This window comes from Notothenia coriiceps, unplaced genomic scaffold (genome assembly GCF_000735185.1).
Source record: "Notothenia coriiceps isolate Sejong01 unplaced genomic scaffold, NC01 NC01_scaffold00037246, whole genome shotgun sequence".
Classification (NCBI taxonomy): domain Eukaryota; kingdom Metazoa; phylum Chordata; class Actinopteri; order Perciformes; family Nototheniidae; genus Notothenia; species Notothenia coriiceps.
The window spans coordinates 26,468,023-26,487,383 of NW_011369947.1; the positions used below are offsets into that span (position 1 = coordinate 26,468,023).

Here is a 19,361-nt window from a genome sequence, read left to right on the forward strand (position 1 = left end):
CTTCCAGATCACTATCAGGTGTGGTTGGACCTGGCAAATAATCTCACACATCTGATAAAGTCACGTAAACTACGGGATCTGGTTCACAAGGTGAGAATTGGCAAAGCCTTTTTAATGCAACTCCGCAGTAAAACCATTCATGTAAATGTGAAACCTACAGTTTCATTTGTGAACTCTCTTCACTGTTAAAGATGGGGTAGGTAATTTTGGAGAAACCAGCTCGAGTGCGCTAAAATTTGAAAATACACAACCGGTAAAAAATCTGCCACTTCCTTACAGAGTTCCTCCTCCAACACACACGAACGCGCACATGACCAATGAGGGCATGAGATAAGTTTGTGCATAGATGGAAGCTTGACAGGCAGACCTGCCTGTCAGCCTTCTATTTATAAAAAAAAAATAACTGGATGGCCTACCTGTAGGTAGGCTTCCACAGATGAAATTTTTTTAATGGATTTTTTGTCAAAGCACTTAAGATATTCATTGCTATTGGGATGTTAAGAGCATTCCATGGAATATAACAAAAAGTGTATCTCGAGCCGGTTTCTCAAACGTACCTACCCCACCTTTGATGAAAACGGAAGTAAAGAAACAGACAATGTGATCACAATCCAGATGCCGGTGTTGAGTCCCAATCTCCTGAGCAACCATCGAGAGCTCAGGCTGGCTCACCTAGCGCTGGGATTTATCAGCATGGGATATGTATGGCAGGAAGGACAACAATCACCTGCTCAGGTAAAACACTAAATTGCAAAGGAATCAGGGATGGTTCAGAGAAGATGCACTAATCCCTGACATCAACATGCTAACAAGCTAATGTTAGGATAGTAGAATGTTGTGCCCACCATCTACATTTAGCTTGTTTGTATGTTATGGTTAATCAGTACTGAACCAAAAGTGTGGCTAATGGGAATGTCATTCGTTTTGCAGGTATTTGGTTTTAAGGCAAATTCATTTTAACAATTTTGATGGGGCTATATGGTCAGGTTAATCTCATTAGAAAACATCATCCGTAATCAGGAGTTTCTGTTCTAAATATTGGTCTAATCCATTGAGTAGTTGCCAAGAGTACAAGTTCAAGCTTTTACCATGAAGTGGCATGAAAAGAAATGTCAGGGGACTATTCAAAGTCACTAGGATTCATCCACTTGGCACCAAAGTATCATGGCATCCATCCTTTAGTTAAGATGTTTCAGCCTGGTTCAAAGTGGTTTACTGACCAACAGCCATTGCCTTCGCTATCTAAATACCCTTGGCATGGCTCAAAACCTTTACAATCTCACTAAGACATCACCAGATTGGGACTTTACTATTATTCTTGTTTGACAGATTCTTCCTAAAGCCCTGGCTTTGCCTTATTGGCTGGTATCTGATAGGCTCGGCCTTCCTGCCATCCTGACTTATGCAGATTCAGTTTTATGCAACTGGAAATTAAGGGATCCCACAGGGTGAGTATTTCTGTTTTATTGCCCTATTTAATGACTTGACTTCATGTCGCTATTCCACAGACACTATTTTATTATAATAGTAACATTACAATAAAACTGTACATATCTAATTTTCAATCACTCAAAGAGAAAAATAGCGAGGTATTTCTCTAACCACTGAATGCGCTTCTCTTTTCATTTTAGGGATATGGAAATTGGGTGAGTAGAAGGAAAACAGAAGTCACTATCACATTGTTTCAAATTGCTGAAGTAAAATTTGACCATGATTTTGGTGGTTTGGTACTCGTGATGTTCACGTCATAATATTTTCTAAACATCCTTTTCAAAAACAGGAACTTGGATTTGATATTTTCCTTTCCTGGCGGGGAGAGTTGCAGGGGATTTTTTATTGTATCTTTGTTGGTCGAGATGGCTGCAAGTTCAGGCATTACGGTTAGTTCTGACTGCTATAACACTTCCTCTTTTTTGTTAACTCTTTCAGAACCTCGGTCCAATGACGTCTGTCCATGTGTCCCCTTGTTTTTTAAGATACCATCGAATTCCTGTGTGTTTTTCACTTGTAGCTAATTGTTTTTAAAAACTCTAACCAGGGAGCTCTGGAGGTGATGCACGCCATGAACATCTCTGACCTCAGCAGCCTACAGAGAGGTCTCGTGAAAGTGACTCAGTCTTTGAAGAAGATGAAGGAAACCTTCAAACTTATGCACAGTAAATTTGAATTAACATAGAGCAATCTCAATTGAACCAATTAGCATGCTGTGCCTGTGATGAAGGTAGAGAAATTCAAGGTTATTACAATAAATGGAATTGTGCTCTTTTCAGATCATGTGGATCCAACTGCGTTTCATGGAACATTGAGAATTTTTGTCTCAGGGTGAGTTTAAGGTCTTTGACAATATGCTGCATGCTGAAGTTATTCATGTTCTCAACATTTATTTAATCTGGTGCTGATAAAATGATGAAATTCCCTTCTGCAGCAGAAGGGAATTTCAGAAGTTGCAAAAGTTGCAGAAGTTCTGCTTCTACCTTCCTTTTGTACTTGTCTCTATTGCTGCACTATATGTTTAACTGAATAAGGTGAAATGGTATTGTGTTCTTCTTATTTGCACAAAAAGGATGTTTATGTATGTGGTTTGACCTGTTTAAGGTGGCGAGACAACCCCATGCTTCCAAGGGGGCTGTTGTATGAAGGTGTGAGCAATGAGCCAATTTTGTTATCAGGCGGAAGTGCAGCCCAGAGTTCAGCCCTTCAGTGCTTTGATGCGTTGCTCTGCATCCAGCATGAGGATGAGACAGGTAAAGATGCATTTCCCTCAACCTTTGACCCATCTGATGCTTCTCATGAATAAATCACGCTGTTTGTGCAGTCAGTTGATTGCTCCGACAGAAAGTGTTTCCAGGAAAGGTTCTAAGTCTCTTTTTCTGTCCTCATCATTGATTCGGTCTATCTAGGAGCCTTCCTGACACGCATGAGGGAGTACATGCCTCCCGCCCACCGTCGGCTGATTGAGACTCTGTCTGTCTGTCCATCTCTGCGAGACTTCATCCTGTCCCACCCCAGCTCCGATCTCTGCCAGGCCTTCAACTCCTGTATCTCAGCGCTAGTAGATTTAAGGAACTACCACCTCAAGACTGTGGCCAAGTACGTTATTTTGCCCGGTTCTCAGGCCATGGGCTGCCCGCTGAGAGGTGTTGGCACCGCGCTGAACACCACAGGGACCGGTGGATCCAGCTTCATGGTCTTCCTCAAGAGCACTCGTAATGCCACTCAAAAAGCATTGATCCAAGAGAGGCCATCTGCGTCAAGAGAAACTGAAATATGATTTACACTACAGTATTAATTATAATATGCACATTATCCAACACCTTTTTATACACAATGCTCTTGTTGTTCTATTTATAAATGGAATAAAAGTACATGCTGTTTTTTTAACCTCCAGTGGTTTATCTTTGCGATGTGGATGTGTACTCCAGGGTGTCAGTGCACTGTGACATCACTGTTGGGTGTGGCCTAAACAGACTCCATATTTGCCATATTTCGTAGGCCACTTCTGCCATGCAGGTTTAAACAAAAAAAATCTAAAACATCATGAAATAAAAATATGGTAAACCAAAATGATGCTTAATCACAATTGACAGAATGTAGATTTGTTTTATCCCAAACTACAGCTTCTTATGTATTCTTGGCTTCCATATAATATAGTCCTCGATATTAATGAATAAACTTCACTGTACTTGACATCATATTTCATATGATCATGTAATATCCTTGTTAAAACTTTTACAGACAATGCTACAAAGTGGATCTACATCTAGGGATGGATTAAATTTATTCTTTTTATCTGTTTTTGTTAAATAATGTATAATTTTCAGTACCTCGAATCTGTACACCCTTGAATCTTCATACTATTTTTCAGAGAAATGATTTGAATGTTGAAATAATGTAATAATAAATAAACATTTTCATATCAGTTTCTTTGACAATGCTCAATCATGTTTTACCCATTTTAAAACTATTATCATATGGAACTACATAGGAAAATAGAAAATAGGTAATCCCACATGCTTGAGATTAAGAGGCAGATGGCAGAGGAAGGAGAGAAATGTAGAGAGAACAAAAGGCTGTGGTATAGAGGAAGAAAGTGCTGTAGGAATGATGGAGGACACTGGTAAAATAAAAGCTAAAGAGAATCAGCTGAGGAGAATGAAAGAGACAGACACTGTACGGTGGATCAGGGGGTGAGAGGGATGGATGTGGGATCAGGTCACTCAGATTGATGGCCTGGAACCCGTCTCGCCTCCTGGTCTTGACTCTTCTTGCGATTGAGCACTAATCACATTAGAAGGGAGAAGAAGGAGCTCAACCACAATACAGCTGCTGAGCCCTGGTCATGGTCCAACTCTGCCTCACAAAAGATGTCAAATGTGGACTGTCAGACAGCGGCTGAATGCAGCTCTGGCACACCTATTCCTGGTGTAGTTGTCTGCAGTCACAAAGAGTTTCTGGCTCCGGTCTTTTTCTCATTTTGAATTCACATTTCAAATTTGACCCTCAATGATACTGTTGATGTTAAGTGATATAATACGTTTACAAGATGGGTAGTGCTTTGGCTAATGGTTTGAATAAATTAAACTGTGATTCTGGCATATATTATGTTGTCACATCGCATAACTTTGGCATGCGGACAGCTCTCCAGTAAATACTACGATACCCATGAGCCTCAGCTGCTGTTGCTATGGAGAAGAATCCAAGAGGTGCAAATCAGCGCGTTGAAGAATTCAAAATGCCCTTTGATCACACTGTAGTTCTTAACAAAGGGCAGCGCCATAGCCTCTAAACCAAACCAACATGAAAACAAACACTAAAATTAGTCAGGCGTTAATGGCAGATTTCTTTTTTCATTTATTGCACATCAAATTATTTTTAAACTGAAGTGATGAATGTTTTGAGTCCTAGCTACCTTTTCTCCTGATCCTCCATACAAGCTTGTATTATTTTATTTTTTAACACTGCTGTTAATCTTTTTGTACTGATGAGTCAAGGAGGAGAGTTCATGCCAATACAAATGTAGAAGTGCTACAAATGTGAGTCACGTAACATCGATTATGAAAAAATGAATGAAAAGGACTTGATCTCCCAAAATAGCTCCTCACTTAGTAACTCTATTGCCTTTAGCTGTCATAGACATAGGAGCACACTGATGCACTTTCAGTTGAAAATGTTTTAATCGAGATGTAGAAACAGTAGAAAAATGCATATTATTTCACATAATAACTAAATTGCACTTTCTCAAGGTACAGATCTTTGCATGGAAATTGGTGACCTGAATGCTGCAATCTACTGCGTGGTCTAACGATGGGAGGCCAGTATGAGTCTTCCTGACATTTCTCCGACATTAAACAGTACCAGCATCTACATAAGAGCTGCTGTTATAAAATCACTTTAAGACTTCAGTAAATACCTGCTTTGTTCGGTACCATTGCTACATCATCACTGTTTTTTTTTGTACTTTACCAAAGCTGGTGGCTACATGTCTTTTCTGCTGTAAGATTGCTACCATACTCCATTCGCACTGTATAGCCCTTCTACTCTTGCAAGTTCAGTGCGCAGTTGTTTGTGTGGGTTGTTAAACAGATGTTTTGTGTTTTGTAATGGTGTTCTGCAAATTAAAAAAGAAAAAAACCGTTCTATTTCACAAGATGGAATGGCAAAATAAATTATTTGTACAAAACACACTTCAAGTGTAAGCCAACTGGGCATGAAACAAATTGCTCAGAAGTAGATTCGGTTCAAGACGTCACATCAGAGCTTTACTGTGACCCAATGAATGACTGATAGGCAAGGCAAACTCTTAGCAGACTTATATAGATATGTCAAAATAGCCTTTACTTTTTGTTTGAAATTCAAGAATAAACTCCAAAAAACCCAGACACTTTCTCAGATATAATAGAAAATATTCTGCCTTGGAATTAGTCAAAACATTATATATGTTTGTAAAAATGTGACCTAACCCAAGATATTTTTTTCAACAATTTGACCTGCTTCAAGAGCAGGCACTCATACATTTTAAAATGTCACAATACTTTGCTAAAAACAAGCAGATATTCTAAAATAGATTCTGATCATTATGTGTCAGTGTAGCCAGCAGAAAAGGACGGGATGACTGAGGCAAAGTTGGCTGGCTAGTTGTTTAGTTGCACAGTGAGCTAAATGGAGAGAAAGATAGAAAGGCAGAGAAAGATAAAGGGACATAGATTGAAAGAGAGGGAGGAAACAGGGGTTATTAACAAATGCAGGCAGACATTCAGTTGGACAGACAAACTGAGCAAGAGAAAAGGAGGAAGAGGAGAGAAGAGACAGGGTAATAAGAACAGCGCTGACACACTACCATGTACTGAACGGTATTTCAGTCTTTGACGCATTTCCTTCTCAATAGTCAAATGTTTGTGCTTTGCCGTAGGTGGGGCTGATGTCCATTCAAAAGGTTATAGCTTCACTTAAAAAAGGCCCTCCACATGGCGCCTCCTCTTGTGGCCAAGCAATATGCTCTAAAGGAATAAGATCAAAAGTGCATTGCATTGGAGAAGGCAATAAAAAGTTGCGTATTTAAAGTGAGAGGTGCAGTATTGAAATAACATCCAACTTTACACAGCTAAGAAACATATATGTATCCCAAAGCTCACCTAGTTGTTTGCAGGTGTGTGTCCATCGTCTTCAGCGAACAAGCCAGGAATAGGTTTGGCAGACCTTAAATTGTTATTTGTCTCTGCTGTCCCCTTGCTGACATAATGTGCAGTCTCAAATTAGATCCCCAAATGAACTGGCTTCTGTCCTTATGCATCCTCATGTGTTGATTATTCCCTCTGAATATTCCCTCATCCCTTTAGAGAACAACAGGGGTATTAATGTGCCCAACAAAAAGGCTGTTTCCAAAGCCTTCATGTATTATTCAAAGGAACCAAAGTTTCCAACGAGAATGCTTTTTGGACTCTGTCTTGGACTTGCGCTTGGGGGTGGATGTGAACACTTCATTGGAGTAAGGCAGAGCGGGGCATTGTTGGCTATCCAGAGGGTAAAGTCTCTTAATCAGGGGCTGTATTTTATCCTCCTGCAGCTTAAAGTCCAGCTCCACACTGTAACACAAGCAAAACAGGGAGAATTTTAGTACATATATGTACATTATTCAGTTTAAAATTGAACTTTAAATGTGAGGATTTCATGGTGTATATATCTTGATTGCCAGTAAAAAGTTCTCAAAGTAGGCGATTTATCTTTTCGGTAGTGTTAACACTCACGAGTCAATTCTTTTAATACTGGTAATCCACTGATGTCCAGATGGAGGCTGGGAGGGAGGCAAACAGTTCAAATGCACTGACAGACACCCTGGCAGCACACATGTCTTGCGGCACAGATCTACATTTCACAGACTCCTCCGAGTAATAGAGTTCCTTTGCATCCTCCTGGTTTCTTTCTTTCATGCATGCAGTCAAAGGGCTTTTCCCGCACAGATTATATTTGTATTAAAAAAAAGCCAAATGTGGGTTGCTCCTGACATCAGACGTTCACATCCGCAAGTGTAATCCCAGGCTGGTCATTGTATGATTTTGTTCCGCCACCTTAGTTGAACTCTCTCCCCGATTAAATCTCTCAGGCCTGGGAGAAATGTGAGGCTTAATCCTTTCCAAATGAAACCATTGAGAGGCCAAGCAGATCCTGATTAACTGCCTGTGTTCAAGCTAGGGATAAATGCAATATTATACACCATCTCCTTTCACTTTATTACTATTGATTTGTAGTGCTCTGTTAATGTATTTATTCCTGGGGTATGCAATAAATATTTGAGAGCATCCGAATGCTACTAAAAGAGAATGAATGATCTGCTTTGTGCATGCAACAGTGACACTCATCCTCACCTCAAAAATCAAATGTTGCTTTTTGGCATTTTTATTCATCCTCTCTTTTCCTTTTTTTTTAAATTTTTTTTTTTTTAATATTAACCATTACTCAGGGCACTGTTTTTAAGAAGCACAGTGAATACTACTGCTTACAGCTTATTCTTGTCATTCAAAGTCTGGAGGATTAAAGGTGGAAGGGAGAACTGAAGCTGCCGAAAGAGATGACATCTGACATGTCAAGGTCAAGCATGAAGTCCTCTTCTTGTCTGCAGGCACACAAGTACACGTTAAAGTACTAAGCTTTGTATGATAGGGTGAGGGCTTTGATGGGCAATGTAATTAGTTAGCTCAAGGATATGCTGTACTCAAAGTGACAAAATGAATCCTGGGAACTGTCCTCACCCTTAAGATAAGTGTCGGTTAACAAGAGAGCTCCAACAAAGCCTTCAGGGGAGAAACTGGATGGAGCACTGCATAGATGTTTGGAAGGCTTTGACTTTTAATGAATCAAAGTCAGGATCAAATGTACAAGAGCCTGCGTGGGTTTGTGCATTTATATTATAAATATGTTTAGTTGCACCACAACAAAACCTGTTTTTGCAAACTGCTTCCTTTCTTTTTCTTATGTACGGTTTCCTTTTCATACTTCTATTCAAATCCAACACTTGAATCCTTGACAATGAGAAGGTCTTCGTCCTGACAACATTTCTGTTTCTTGCAGTATGTGATGCAACCGTTTTACAACTTTGACTTATACATATTATCCATTGGTTAATTTAAAAGTGTCTATTTCCACCTGGGTGAAAATAGCTACACCACAAATAGCATTGTTGACTACATCACCCGGGTGTAAATAGCATTGTTGACTATAGTTACCCGGGTGTAAATAGCATTGTTGTCTATAGTCACCCGGGTTTAAATAGCATTGTTGTCTATAGTCACCCGGGTTTAAATAGCATTGTTGTCTACAGTCGCCTGGGTGTAAATAGCATTGTTGACTATAGTCACCCGGGTGTAAATAGCATTGTTGACTATAGTCACCCGGGTGTAAATAGCATTGTTGACTATAGTCACCCGGGTGTAAATAGCATTGTTGACTATAGTCACCCGGGTGTAAATAGCATTGTTGACTATAGCACCTGGGTGTAAATAGCATTGTTGACTATAGTCACCCTGGTGTAAATAGCATTGTTGTCTATAGTTACCCGGGTGTAAATATAATTTTTGACTATAGTCATCCGGGTGTAAATAGCATTGTTGACTACAGTCACCCGGGTGTAAATAGCATTGTTGACTATAGTCACCGGGTGTAAATAGCATTGTTGACTACAGACACCCGGGTGTAAATAGCATTGTTGACTATAGTCACCTGGGTGCATTACATGTCACTTGTTAGACGCTTTCATCCAAAGCAACTTACATACATTCAATACTGTGTGCAGTCCCCACAGAATAAGAGTATCTTGCCCAAGGACACAACGATATGCTGACTGCAGTTAGACTCAAACTTGCTCTCCTCGATCCGAAGACCAGCGCATGATCCCACTGAGCCACAACACAAATAGCATTGTTCACTAAACTCCCCCGGGTGCAAACAGCATCTGTCATTTAATTTCCTCCAGCTTCATCTCAATTTGTATCTTTTGTTGAAAAATGTGTCTTTGCAACTGCTGTTTAAAGAATGTTGACTTGACAGAAAGCAGACCAGGATCACAGTGTGAATAGCCTCAGCAATTATTAAGCAATAAATCAGTTGGCATATCACTGCAATTACTATACGCCGTGGACAAATGCCTCGGTGGGAAGCCGGAGGCAGCAATGGTTGATGTGGGTGGCTCTGGGGAGCAGGTGCTGCAGCAAACAAAAGCCCTATATCTAAGATCATCTCTCTACACAAACAGATTGAAGCGGCTGGAGACGGGGGGGATTTTCTTTGGCCTTTAGCAAAGCAGATTAATCATCTCTTTAGCTATGCATTGTGAGTAGCTGTTGCTGATCAGTGGCGAGCCGTTTGTTTGTCTGTGGTCGTGGTGTGCTGAGCACCGTTCAATGATTGTAGCTCCTGGGAGGGATTGTGCTGCTGTGATGAGTCTTTTTAGCACAGCATACTCTATTCATTCAGCAGTGTATACCTGCACAGCCTCTGTTCTCTCTCCGCTGCTGCCAACCTTTCAGCGTAAAGTCATTTCCCCTCTCTTGATATCCCCTTTGGCCACTCAAAGTTCAAACCCTTCGCTTGACAAGATGAGTGGTTCAGACCCAGTATAGTGTAACATCCTCAGAGCTACATGACAGGGCATAGTAGATTAAATCACTGGAGACTGACAGTTATTTCCTCCAGACAGACAGGCAACAGTTGAAGCAGATACCTCCCACAGGTTATGGAAATCAGATGCTGGGATTCTTCAACAGTCATGTATCTCTCTTTTCAGCCATCGCTGTTGTCTATTACATAGCTTTCTGCTTCACAGAGGCTCAAAGAAAAACCCGATCTCATTAATGAGAACAAAACAGAATAAGCAATCTTGACAATTGTTCACCAAAACAACCACGGCTCCTCCATCGCAGCGTGGGATACAAGTGCTAATTGGCTCATCATATTGCTTTGCAGTTGCCTTTCCCTGAACTTAATTCTTTTTCAAAGTCATTGTTACTTACAAATTGGAAACAACTACAGAGTGTACTTTGATTCCAGTGCTGGTTCTTATTCAACGCAGCATGATGGGGATAAAATGCTTTAATGCTTTGATCGGATTTTGTTTGTAACACTGGGTTTGTATTCTATGTTGACTCAGTGGTGGGACACACATAATATGCAACGGATGCTCTTAGAAATCTTGTTTGATATACAGAAGTAGATAACAAGGGACTATTAAGAGCAGTTTCCACCTTGTTTTTGTTCATTAAGTATACTACAACCACTATTTATCTTTTAAAAACCTTCCTCTAGCAATATTGGTGTATCAGTGCATCAGATTTGATCACAATGTGGTCCAACCAATTATCATTTATTTACATTTTCCAAGTAAGAAGTTAACTTTTGATTGTACATTCAATGATAAAATGCTAAATATGATAACTTCCTTACTTAGATGGTAAAAACAATACTAGCTAATCATCAAAATAAACAAATGAATGTCAACGGAAAAAAACAAATGGAAAAATATACACAAAAGAATTCAACATTTGAAAAGATTGTATGTGGAGGATCATAATTCTCTAATCTTTAAGATATACCAAATTAGAAAGAATTTTGAGCAGATGGCAAACCCCAGTCGTTCATTTTGTTCATTAAAAGCTAGAAGCATCTGAAAATGGTATCAATCTTAATAAAGATCCACTTATCTTACTACTTGGAAGAAAAAGCCAGTGGGGATCAAGAAGAAGATGTTAGTTTATTTCTAGTAATATGGGTAGCAAAAATGTAGCAAATTACAAGCTATTGGTTAAAAGAAAACTGTTATGTTGAAATTGAAGGACTTGTGAAAAATATATTTGAATAAAATCCCATAAAAAGAAGAAAACAACTTAATGTAGTTAAAGACAGATGGGGAATTCACAACATAGCATTCACAACATTCTACTCTAAGAAGAGGTTGTTATGTGCTCTGTGAGTAAAGTATACCATACTATTATTTTTAAATGTATTACAAAAAAAAACAAATGTGACAAACACGCGTTTTTAATTTGCTACCACTTTTTTTTATATCCCTAGCTTGCCTATTTCCCATTGCACTGGCAGCTGAGGCTCATGGGTAATAATATTGTGTCCAGTTCGCCATCCCAAAATATGGGCAAAACATGCATTCTCTGTTATTTTTTGTTAAATGGGTGAAAGGACCCTTTTTGACATACCTTTTCTCCTGATGTGATAGACAGTAAAACTATAGTTATTTCCTTAAATGATCATCCATACAGTCTTTCCATTCCTCCCTTTTACTCGCCATATGCCCTATTTGTTGCAGTGATGTATGAGATGCTGCAGTATATCGAGGGTGGGTGGAGACTGTCGGGGGGGAGCTGAAGTATGGATGAGACCTGCTGATACCTGAGCTCAGCAAATGCTCAAGTCCTGAATTTATTCAACACACTGGAGGTTGTGGACTGCTCTAAAATTAAGGGCTACATCTCAGGGGAGTCAACCTCAGTTAGAGTTGCACCATGCAGTTCCAGTCTAACCATTAGAGGCACTAACTTTTCCAAGCCCTATTTCAATTTTCCTAATGTGATTTCTGCTGGCCGTTCAGCAGGTTAATCCACTGTGATAATAGACTATTATAATAACAGGGATGCTGGTAATGAGGTGAGGCTATTCTGACATCAAGAGCTGAGATAAACAATAAATACATGCTTTTATTTTTCCTGTGTACAAATATAATTCAATCTTGGAAGGTTTGTGCAGCTGAAGAATAATAAACAGCGCTATTTGCAGAATTTAAGATATTTATGACAACTGCCTTGGCAAAGACACAGAGCACCATGATGGAGCACTACACTGCTGCCAGCTAAGGTTCTGCTCTACTCCATGACTTAAAATCTAATCGGGTGATCGGAAATAAACAGCGTTTAATGATACAGACCGCAGAAGAAATAATAATCTTCCACTTTATTAGTACTCCGCAAAGTATGCCTTTAATATGATTGTATTACCGTACATGCTTTGGTTTAGTGTCAACAGACTGAGGGGCGCGTCTTTGCCATCAGAAATTGTTGGTAGTTTGTTCTGCCTCACCGACATAGGATAGGAGCAGTCAGGGGAAAAAAGAGAATATCAGCTGAAGGCTTTAGGAGTTTTCTTTGCTCCTCTACGTAGGGGTATTATTGTTTTAGTCCGACACATTATGAGGCTTTTAAATCTATAGAGTTTTCTTCTTAGTTAGAGGAATCCTAAATGCATTCTCTCGCCACAAACAATATTAACCACAATAAGTCCAGTCAAATCATATCCTATGACATTTATCGAAATAGTTATACATATTCTTACATAGCCGCTCTGCCTTAACCCCAAGATTGAAACCCTCACTTACTTACAGTAATGATATTGCACCGATAATAATAGGGAATACAAATAGAAACAAACAGACTCACTGCAGTAATGTTTAAAAAAAGAAAAAGTAAGCCAATCAACACAGGATAAGACAGGTTTTAAAAAAAAGAGTAAATGTGTTCACATCTGCTTTGTCACATCTGTGACATGCAGTATGCATGAATCATGAAAATATGAGGATCTATAAATTACAAAGATTAAAATAATCTGCTGTCAGAGTAATCATACCATTTGTTTGGCATGAATGAGACATTTCTTTTTATAACGCTAAGCATGGCCTTATTTACTTCAACATCTTGGGAAGTGGTATGAACAGCTGGGTGAAGGAGTAGGTTGAAGGTGAACAGCTTTATCCTATTTAAGTGAACTCCATCCGTCTCGAAAACATCATTTAGTCCCACATGTCTTTAAAGATAGGTAAGCAGACAAGACTTGAAGGATTTTTTTGTGAGGTCAGACACCAGGTCCTCAGGAGAGTAGCTATTCTTCCTCCCGACACCTGCCAGTGTCTCTTATAGAAAATCAGATTCAGATCCAATAATATCTTGTTTTGCCCAGAAGTGTCGAGTTTCTCTTATTTCTTCACATTGGACTGATTCAGGTTTAAATCTGTGCTCTCAGTTCGCTGGTGATAGTATCTGTCGTTCTGCAGCCCTCTGTCTGTTATACTGTGGCGTTTTTGGAGAGATATCACAGGAACGCATTTTGTTTCTATTTTTGACTCTACCTGGAGCAACAACAGACCAAATATCCTGGTTTGTTGCAGCAGGAGAAGAACATCAAATATTGTTTAGTCATGCTCCTTAGGCGAGTCGGCGGCTCATTGGTCAGTTTGGGTGTTAACATCTAGTTAGTGTTCAAACGTGTGAAGACTAGTGTGAGGTGCATTGTAAGGTTACAATTGTTGCTCCAAGTTGTTTTTTTATCCTTAACATAATTAATAAGCTTTGGGTCCTACATTTAAAATGAAAAAAAAGTAATGGTGTAAATGGACCAACAAATATAAGGAATATTACACCAGTTGTCGTCTACAAAAATGTTGCAGCAAACAAAAACAAGGACAAAGTACCATATCAATCACATTTGATCAGCTCTACACTGGCTCCCAGTAAAGTCCAGAATCAAATTTAAAACTCAACTACAAAGCACTAAATGGAAAGGCACCATTATACCTAAAGTATATTTTAATCCCCTATTGACTCTCTAGGTCTTTTGGTAACTCCCGGAAAACCAGAGCAGGAGTCAGAGCTCCGGAAACAACTATGTGCAACAAATTAAAGAGCTTGTTGAAGACTTTCTTTTTTTAATAAAGCCTATAGGCTACTTATAGAGAGCTGGTTTTAAATGTCCCTATGTGTGTCCTCCTTAGTCCTACACCTTATGGTATTTTATTTTATTGTTTTTACTGACTTTTCTTTGTACTTTCTCGTTTTAATCTGTTTTGTGATATTGGGAAATACAAATAAACTTTGATTTGATCTGAACAGACAAAAATAAAGAATGGTTCGACATGAATTAAGATACCAAAAAAGTGCCTTGCGAGTGAGGAGCAGATGACTGAGATGGGGGGAGGTTAAGTAGACGTGACAGTTATGGAGATGGACGAGGAAATACATTTCATTATAGATGGATTTTAGAGTGCCGGGTGCAACAGAGGAGGTTCCCCTGGACAGCACCTTTTATGAAACCCTGCAGCATCTTTTGGAGTATAAACATTTTTGGGTAAAATATATTTTCTTTGCTTGCTTATTAGCTTCTAGCCCCAACATGTTGGATATGAGGCGTTATCATTTCAGAATAAAAAAAGTCAGATAATACACAAATTGTCATGCTACACTTGTATAGGAAGGAACAAATCTGTGAAGGGCAATCATTCATTACCCCCTGTATCTGATATGAAATAGCGAGCCTGTTTCAAGGTCATATATAGTGTCTAGGTCAGCTTGAAACAATGCACTTGTCAAGGGAAAACAGAGATGAGGATCCTTGTAGAAAATGCAGCATAAAGTTGAAACCTTAAAGAACATTTTTCTTTCTTTGGGAGAAATGTCCATGAGTATGTGTCCAAATTAGTTTATAACAATAACTGTGTTTTAAATATCTGAAATTAATCAATAAGAATCCAAAAGAAACACAATCTCCATTTTGTAGAAACAGAAAGAGAAGCATAAAGCAGAAGTTTGCATGTTAGCATGTATCATATTTAGAAAGAAAGGAAAGTTTACATCAATGATTTTGTGCTTTTTGAGCTACTTTCACTTATGCCCATTCGAAACCCAACCCCAAAGGTCCAACAGTAGAGAGTGAAGTGTCTGGTGGGCATTTTCCAAGCAGCTGTCAGTTTCCTGTTTTAGAGAACAGGGTAACAAGTGGGTCCAGCAGAAGAGGTTTCTGGAGTGAAGTGACAACTAAATTAAGGGTACCGTTTGAGTGGATTCCCGCTTCTGAGCCTTTTTCCAGCTCGTCACACAGAGCACTTACACCACACAAAACCGCGGCTATACTGTGTATTTTTTTTCAAATCAAAAGAGTTAATGCATCATTTGTTCTTCAAAAGAGAATAGCGTTTTATGAAATGCAAGGTCCTCATATACTGTGCAACAGGGCCCACTGTATTTTCATACCCTATCTAATTCACTTTCCACTGCTGTGTATGATAACTGATTTATTACAGAGAGGCCATACATTCCCCAGAAACCTTCGCAAATGATAATGGAGGTATTATCTATTTCATCTACCATTGTAGAAAAACACGCGATGGTGCAGTACAGCACTGCCAGTAGCTGCACATTTAAATATTTTCATAGCCCTGATGCTTATTTTATCATTTAATACTACACCCAAAAGCTTTTATTTGCATCTATTCAATTGATTAAACCGTCTTGCCTCTGACTGTCAGATCCAGATACTACATATCCTTACACATTTTCTAAACAGAACACCAAATACTCCTGGAAGCATCCCTCTTTCACACTGAATCACATAATCAAACAGAAAACATAATTGATTGCAGCATTAATGAAACACTGGCAGTTCAAAAGGGCCCACCTGTAAATGATGCATGCGCTGTTTCGACAAGTGTCACAATTTGCTGTGTCTTGTCCTGTTCGGTAGGTGAGCCTGTAAACAGAGAGAGGAAAAGATATATGTGATCTCAAGTGACAGGCTTTAGCATTCATATTTCACCACCTTTGGGCATCAGGTATCACACATCATTTGTTCAGCTTGGTTTTTAGACAGTGTTGTTTACTCCTAACAGTCAAACATGCAGCAGGGGCTCTGATCTGATCCTGCAGTTCTCTCAGATTTGGTTAATCAAGTGTGTAGACTTAGTGATTTTACATAACAGGATTACTTAGCTTTGCCATGGCATAGTTATCAAATCTGTTCTGTGTCTATTTGCTGTGCAATAGGAAGAAAATAACAACTAAATGCTGCATGAATCATATGTAATGAGAAATCAATACCTTAACATAGCTTAACTATGCTGTATATCTTTTTTTATATTTTCCTCCAACTTAATTTGCTTAAGACATAAAACATAAGCGATTAAAAAAAGCAATCAAAAAGACAAATTGCACCTGCTCTGTTCATGGGATAGGTACACAGACCTGAGGGGGCCAGTGTCTTTTAATTTGTTCTGTTCAAAGACCTTCACAAAGGAACAACCTCTGCTATCTCACGACAGAGGTTTATGCATACATATGTCAAACGTGACGTGTTAAATACACAATGCCTTTGGTGTATCACTCCTCGTCTTTCATATCGCCAGTTTTTCATTTATCCTCATTTGAATTTACCATGCAAGTCTGTATCATGTTATGTGCACTATAAGTCACTGCATGCTAAGGCAGGCGGCAGTGGTGTAGGATGACATGTGGAGGTGTCACACCGCAACGGTTCACCCTGACATGAGAGGTGACCTCATCGGGGAGAGAGAGAACAGCGCGAGGATCGAGAACGCTGATGGGAGCTCAAGGTCAACAAGTTCATCCATCCTGCCCTGTTCCCAAATGATGTCTCTGAACAGCTGTGTGCAAGGACACTAACTCAGCGCAGTGACAGGGTCCACTGAGTGCTGCTGCTGCCGGCCGCTCATGTACAGCCTTGTAATTTAAAGAGCTTCTCTCTTATAATCAAAGGGTATTAACCTAAATTCATAATCACTGTGTGTACTCTGCACAAAAACACACTCCCATTATGGGTAAAATGCTCATGACCCAATAAAGAGCTGTGTTAAAAAGCACCCATTGTCACAGAGGAAGGTTTCATAGATGCGTAAAAAATAACTGGACCTCTGAGAACGGTCAAAACGGTCAGGTTTTTTTAAGCTGAATGTTTGTTGGCACAGAGTCACTATCTGTGTGGTTTGCCCATGTCAGCTGTCCTGGGATCTGCCCTGCCCTTGGCATTCCACTTTTACTGTCCACACCCCCCACTTTTGTGTCTGCTGCTCTGCCTGCCTGAACACTGCATAGCATTTTGCATTTTGATCGATAACCTGTGAGCAAGAACTCAGCAGGCCACACTGTCTCATGTGGTATGATGTGCTTCAAACATCGGGTTTGTCATTCTACATTAAAGACATGTTATGCATATATAGTATACATAGCAGACACAGCAGACAGTCGTTCTATGATGCAGCATAATGACACATGTTGCTTTATTGCATATGAATAACAGTACTATGGCAATTGTATTCAAACAGCATAAGATACTGTGTGCATGCATCACACATGGAAATAATATTGACATATGGACTGTTGTTATCATAAGAAACGAGGTCATGCCACAGAATAATAATCTTCTTTCACGTAAAAAAAACCAACAACAACATTGAATATGGAGGGTTATACAATGCATACTCTCTGGTCATGTTTTGTAACTGTATCCTCAATACCTAGAAATCAAGTGTCAGCTAACCACTTCCTGTTTGGTCTGGAAAACCTGATGAGATGATAAACAGATGACAAGCACATGCATTGTTCCTGTTTACAAGTCAACGGGGAGTATCTGTTTTATGCAATATTATTTTACTAAAGGAGATGTGAAACAGCTGTCGATCAAATGCTTCATTTTGAGTTCCTGTTGTACTTTTGCAGAACATTTTCTGTTTCATTTTATTGTCTCATGCGGCACATGGAGAAGTGGGATATTTTGTAATAATTTGTAATAGTTATTTCCAATGTAAACAGTAAAGTGAAGACAACATTGTGCATACACTCTTGCAGGACCTATAGGCTGCTTCTTGTCATTGCATACATTTGAAAGAATTGGCTTGAAAATCACTGTACATAACTTATTTATCCCAGGTGAGAACAGGGAGGCTTTTAGTTGGATTACTTTTAAAGTGTATCATTAAAACAGGCTATTTGACTGCCATGCAACAAAAGAAAGAGTATTTGGGAATGCATTGTGTAAGGCAGGCTTTGCATCCTGTAACTGCACCTCTCTAATAACACTTAAGCAACACAACACAGCGAAGGCTCTATAGCAGGCTCAGTTCTGTTGAGATGAAAGGCAAAGCGTTATGAGCCAGCACTAATTGAGCCTTCACAATCAACTTCCACAGAGCCACACTGGGGTGCCTTGTACTTCACTGGATATGGTTAAGGCTTAAATACAATTTGGTTTGTGTTGCTCTGAGTTTTTCTGGGACGGAGTACTTAGCATTGATTCCAATTGCACTGTCGTAGGAGTCTGGCTGTGGGAATGGCTCGAGGACTTTATGAAGCTCGTTACTGCGTTTTCTCCTTTACAGGTACGTCTTTAATGAAATATGACACATAAAGAAATAATAGAGAAAGCTTGCCCTTGGGTTAAGATTACACAGGAAGACAGTATTCCTGCATTGTGCTGTTTATTTGAAACGCTACATAAAGACTAGATGGTTGATCATCCACTAGCGCCACCAACAGATCGATTTTAATTGATTTATTCAGAGATATATATCAACAATAACTTTAGCACATTCTTTATGATTATATTCATAGTTCCAAGAGAATACGTTTGTGGGATCAAATCATGTTTCTATTAGCAGAAGCATGAGATGGACTTCTCTGGTTTGTTAAGAAAATATCTTAAAAATATTGAATGCACTAATGTACATTTAGGTAAAGACACTAAGTGTTTGCAGAGGACCTTTCCTCAAGCACCATCACAAGGCCAACATATCTGTTTATTCAATTATTTGGTTTGCCTTCAAATACATGCCCAGCATTCTCAGACCTCCTCTGTTCTTGGGTCTGAATAGCAAGTTATAGCATGCTGATATGCTAAACTTGATGGTTAACAATATACCTGCTAAACATCATCATGTTACAATGGTCATTATGAGAGCATGTTATCATGTTGATGTGAGCATTTGGGTCAAAGAACCACTGTGTCCAAGACATTGATAGCCCTTCACATCACACTGTGAAACATGCATATGTGTATAAAGTGTGTTTGGTTGCACTGAAAAGCTAAAT

The 19,361-nt window shown here is 39.2% G+C and overlaps 1 protein-coding gene and 1 long non-coding RNA gene across 2 annotated transcripts; one reads left to right on the plus strand and one right to left on the minus strand.

Moving 5' to 3' along the window:
• The first annotated feature begins 568 nt into the window (after positions 1-568).
• Positions 569-3,815, plus strand: LOC104966201 (indoleamine 2,3-dioxygenase 2-like). Its single transcript, XM_010795382.1, has 8 exons — positions 569-735; positions 1,330-1,448; positions 1,632-1,646; positions 1,781-1,880; positions 2,039-2,156; positions 2,271-2,322; positions 2,596-2,744; positions 2,901-3,815. Exons 1-8 carry the CDS (start codon positions 616-618, stop codon positions 3,269-3,271), a joined length of 1,044 nt encoding a protein of 347 aa, XP_010793684.1. The 5' UTR covers positions 569-615; the 3' UTR covers positions 3,272-3,815.
• A 1,368-nt stretch (positions 3,816-5,183) lies between these two features.
• LOC104966202 (uncharacterized) lies at positions 5,184-16,012 on the minus strand. Its single transcript, XR_800641.1, has 3 exons — positions 15,940-16,012; positions 6,633-7,082; positions 5,184-6,497 (listed from the first exon to the last, which is right to left on the minus strand). It is a non-coding gene; the product is annotated as an uncharacterized lncRNA (long non-coding RNA).
• Positions 16,013-19,361: the final 3,349 nt, after the last annotated feature.